This window comes from Triticum urartu, chromosome 5A (genome assembly GCF_056163025.1).
Source record: "Triticum urartu cultivar PI428250 chromosome 5A, HENAU_Tu73, whole genome shotgun sequence".
Lineage (NCBI taxonomy): Eukaryota > Viridiplantae > Streptophyta > Magnoliopsida > Poales > Poaceae > Triticum > Triticum urartu.
In genome coordinates, this window is record NC_141877.1 from 529,959,183 (window position 1) to 529,963,450 (window position 4,268).

At 42.9% G+C, this 4,268-nt stretch overlaps 1 protein-coding gene across 2 annotated transcripts; it reads left to right on the plus strand.

Moving 5' to 3' along the window:
- Nucleotides 1-450: 450 nt before the first annotated feature.
- LOC125510281 (uncharacterized) lies at nucleotides 451-3,711 on the plus strand. Of its 2 annotated transcripts, none has more exons than XM_048675421.2 (3): nucleotides 451-701; nucleotides 1,450-1,760; nucleotides 3,067-3,711. In XM_048675421.2, exons 2-3 carry the CDS (start codon nucleotides 1,476-1,478, stop codon nucleotides 3,373-3,375), a joined length of 594 nt encoding a protein of 197 aa, XP_048531378.1. In that variant the 5' UTR covers nucleotides 451-701; nucleotides 1,450-1,475; the 3' UTR covers nucleotides 3,376-3,711. The 2 variants fall into 2 exon arrangements, with proteins under 2 accessions (XP_048531378.1, XP_048531379.1); XM_048675422.2 differs by having other exon boundaries at nucleotides 453-701; nucleotides 1,446-1,760.
- The last annotated feature ends 557 nt before the right edge of the window (nucleotides 3,712-4,268 follow it).

Below are 4,268 nucleotides of genomic sequence, written 5' to 3' on the forward strand. Positions count from 1 at the left end.
CCATTTTTTAAAAAAAATCGTGAATTGGAAAAACTTCTTGGATTTGAAAAAAATTCATGAATTGGGAAAAAGTTCATGAATTTGAAAAAAAAAATAATTTAAAAAATGTTCACAAATTTTAGAAAAGTTCATGTATTTGAAAAGTAAAAACAAAACCCAACCTGAAAAACCCAGAGAAAACCGCCTAAAAAAGGGTGAAACCTTCTAGAAGGTTCCTGAAACCGGTGTAAAGAAACCTACATGGGCCGGGCCATATAGCATCTATTGTCTACGAGTTAGCTGGCGCGGGGGGTCTGGAAGAGGAGATAAAGAAGTAACTGGGCCGAGCCCAAATGTGAAGAGGGGAGGAGTGTGCGTCATTTGGCAGAAACGGGCACTCGTGCCCTGGCACGGCCCAATTGTAAACGTCCCGGCCCATTTGGCTTTGATCCTGGCTCTCCGCCCCTGCCTCCTCTTTCCTGTTGGTTGGGTCCTCCTATCCGTCGTCCTCCAACCAGCCGCCGCCCGTCGCCCTCCTCCACGCCCCCACCGGCGGGCCTCCGCCGCGTTCCCCACCGCGTCCACATCTTGAGCTCATCGATCCCATCCCGTCCGCGGCGGTGACCAGCTGCAGCCTCCTCCTCCCAGGGGCCGCGCCTCTCTCTGCTCAGCTGCACTGGACTGGGCAGGGGATCCATTCAGCCTGATTTATCTTCTCGGCGGTACGAAAGCCCTAACACTCTACGATTCTTTTCTCTCCGGGTTGCTTCAGGCCATCCCTCAGGTGGTGGCGGCCTGACCTGACTGCTCTGATAGAAGCTCGTTTTCTTTCTGAATAAGTAGTTTAGGAATCCCTCAGGCCTTGCGCTTCTCATTTAGCCAGCATGTGAACTTGAATCAAGTTGAATTAGGGATGCTTTGCCTGGTTAATGTGATGCCTCTCCTCTCTAATTGTGCACCACGCTGCAAATCTTGTGCTTGCTGGATGCAATTGCAGTTATAAATTAGTACAAACCAGGGATCTTGAATTTCATTGCCACATATAGTTTACTTCTAGTCCAGATGTAACAAGGCTCAGAGGACAGATAGGTAGGGTCACATCTTAGGTACATTAGGAGAGGGTACCTGCTTCATCTGCGTTGGACATGGTCCATGTCTTAATGTGTATTTGCTGGCTGTACTAGCCAGAACAAATTATTCCATTTTTCACGAGGTTGGAGGATGGAAACGTATTAGTTGTTACTGTACACTCATTTGATACTTAGATTTTGTTATGTTCAGTACATTGCTCCCTCCCAGTCATCAATCTATTCTTGCTATTTCCAGGTCCATTATGGCATCTGTTATCTTCTGTAGCCCCCAAAGACAACTAGGAATTTCAATTGCATAAAAGAACATGTCCCACATAAACTTTGAAGTGAAAATTCCTATCCTTAGCTCATGCTTTAACACTCTGTTCTATCTAGGCAGATCCACAGGTGGAGCTAGTATCAACAATGTCAGATCCTGGTAAGGATGGCAATATGCAGCAGCTAGTCCCAATGGCACCACCACCGGCAAGGGCTTCTGGTGGTGAACTAGTGGCAAAGGCTGCTGTTGGTGACAGTGGAAAGCAGCTGGTGCTGGTGGAGGGTGGAGGAAAGAGCTCGGGAGGGGTCAAGCTACGGGAGGATGTGGAGGACATAGAGGTGAAGCTGAAGCGCATCATGGACAATGTCCCTGTCCGTGCCAGCAACACCTCTGGGTCCTCTGCTGGTTCTGGCTCTGGCGACTTCCACCAGGTACTCTTTCTCTCTCCCACCCTCGTACAAGTGGAGAATTCAGCTAAAATGAGTGTCAGGGTGAACCATTTTTTTCTTTTCCTTATTATGCGGATAGGACTCACACATAACTCTACATTATGGCTATGATGAGATTTATTTGTCAATTAGCACTTGAGTAGATGGTTCAATGTTTTGGTGAAGTTGCCATTTTATTGAACTTTGTCTTAAAGGAAATTTTGGGTCTATGGTTCATCTGAACATGAATTATTGATTCTAAATAGTTCTGGTGTCTATATAGGAAGAAAACACATTGTGCTTGCGTTAAAAAATGCATTTACAGAAGTCCCTTTACCTGTCGATGTTCTTAAGAATACTGACAGTAGAAAACACTTGAGTAAATTTTGTGTATGCTGTTATGCAGTTGACTATACCAAAACAATAAGACGTTTAAAATTTGCTCGATTCATGAATCTCTAGAACGCAAGTTGCTGTGGATATTAAGGTAGCATCATTGAATATAAATGAAAAGAATATGTTTTGCTGCATCACTTAATCAAATGGGAGGTTAAAAGGCTGACGAATGACCACTGTTTGATAAAATGTGAAGGTCTATTAAGTTATGATGTGATATAAGAGAAGGGATCAGATACAAGATCTTTGTATTTGTGGCTTAGCTGCGATCATAGGCACCATCACATGATAATCAGAAGTTCCAGTGGCTTATGAGTGCTGCAATAGAACTGAGGCCAGATCAAATTGCTATCAGCCTACCAGGAGAAGATTTAGTGTTTTGCCACTCATAACTCTTCATTTGAGTTATTAAAATGAAGTACTGCTGTTGGCTTGTGGGCACGATCCTAGCTTAACTTTAGAACTGCTATTGACTTGTGTGTGGGTTCAGATTGATGCATACAATCACCGTCAGTAACTGGGTGGGACAAAGGTTATCATAGTGGAGATTGTGTTGCTGAGACTGTACACAAGTTAATTCAAATTCTGCTTTCTTTGAGAATTGTGATAATAATAAATTCAAGTCATATTTTGTCCATCATGTTTCTTCACCAGTATTCTTGGGTAACATGATAGCAGCGGAAAATCATGATGTTTGTATTTGGTTCCTCCTGTTCCAGCATTCACAGAGCTAGAGCAAACTTTTTCTTGATGTGTTCTCAACTAATTTACTAGTTTTTTGTATGTACAAATCTAGCTAGCTCCAGTTTTCTCAAGTTTCATGACATGGATAGTTTTGAGAACTTGAATGGAAACACACTGGTGGTTAATAATCTGATTGTTTAACTAATTGTAAGCACTCTTGTTTTGACAGTATCGGCAAATGAGGAGAAGGGAACAGGACCGAATAACGAGGATGGAGACTGATTACGAAAAGAGGAAGCAGGTCGCCGAGTTCAATCTGCGGAGGGAGGAAAGGCTAAAAGCAGCCGAGGAGCGTACATCCAAGAAGCGCCTGAAGCGCCAAAAGAAGAAGCAGCGTAAGAATGAAAAGCGGGCCAAACCAAGCGGCGGTGGCGAGGAACCCAATAGCGAAGCAGTGCCTAAGCAGGTGGAGGAGTCAGACGATGACGATGAGGGTTCGGATTACGAGGGCGACGACAAGTTTAAGCAATGCAAATGAAGTTGTTATTATACTGTAGACCACCATTCATGGATATTACTTTTCATCACTAGTAGGGATTTAAGTAAGACGGGGGGCATGAACTGACATCGGGTGCTTGTTTTTGTAGTGATAGACTCGGAAACATACATGCTAGATTGGGTGCATTGGGCGCCCTGTTAGTTTGTTTTGGAAACGCTTGTCTGCTGTAAGATGGCAAACGGATGCCAGTGGGTGCTCATTCTCCTGGACGGTAGATGGGGACGGCGCATTGGTTTCTCGTTATGCAATATTATGTACCTTTTCCTGATGACATGGCCATGCATGAAACTTAGTGTTGAGGCTCTTTTTCGTCAACACCTAATGTTTCTTTTTTTGTAGTTAGTCTCTGAAACATATTGTATGAACTTGATTGCCTAATGTTTCTTTCTCTCACCTTATGTTTCTTTTTGGAATCACAACTCAATCCTGTGAGCATCAGATGAATTGCACCAACTGTGACTTTGGTGGGTTTCGCTTATTTTGACTCAGATTTTATGTAAGCAGAAGAAATACTCTCGTTTCTTGCCGTGCTTTGGTCAACATGTTGGTTATTATTTAACTTGCTTGGTGTTGTAATGGAAACCTCCCATCTTGGTTATCTTTGAAGGTTATTAGCATCTGAAGAACATATGTGTCAGTTTTTACTTCACCCAATTACCTCAAATGACAGAACTTTTTCTCCAAAAAATAAATAATGAGCACTCACGGAACCTCCCTGTTCCATTATCATTAATTAATACAGTACCAAACATCTACTACCTCTCTCTCAGTTTACAGGGCGTGCGCGTGCTCCTAGGTCGTCAATTTAACCAACCTAATACAAGTCATATATTACAAAAAATATACCAATATAAACTTCAAATGTTCTATTT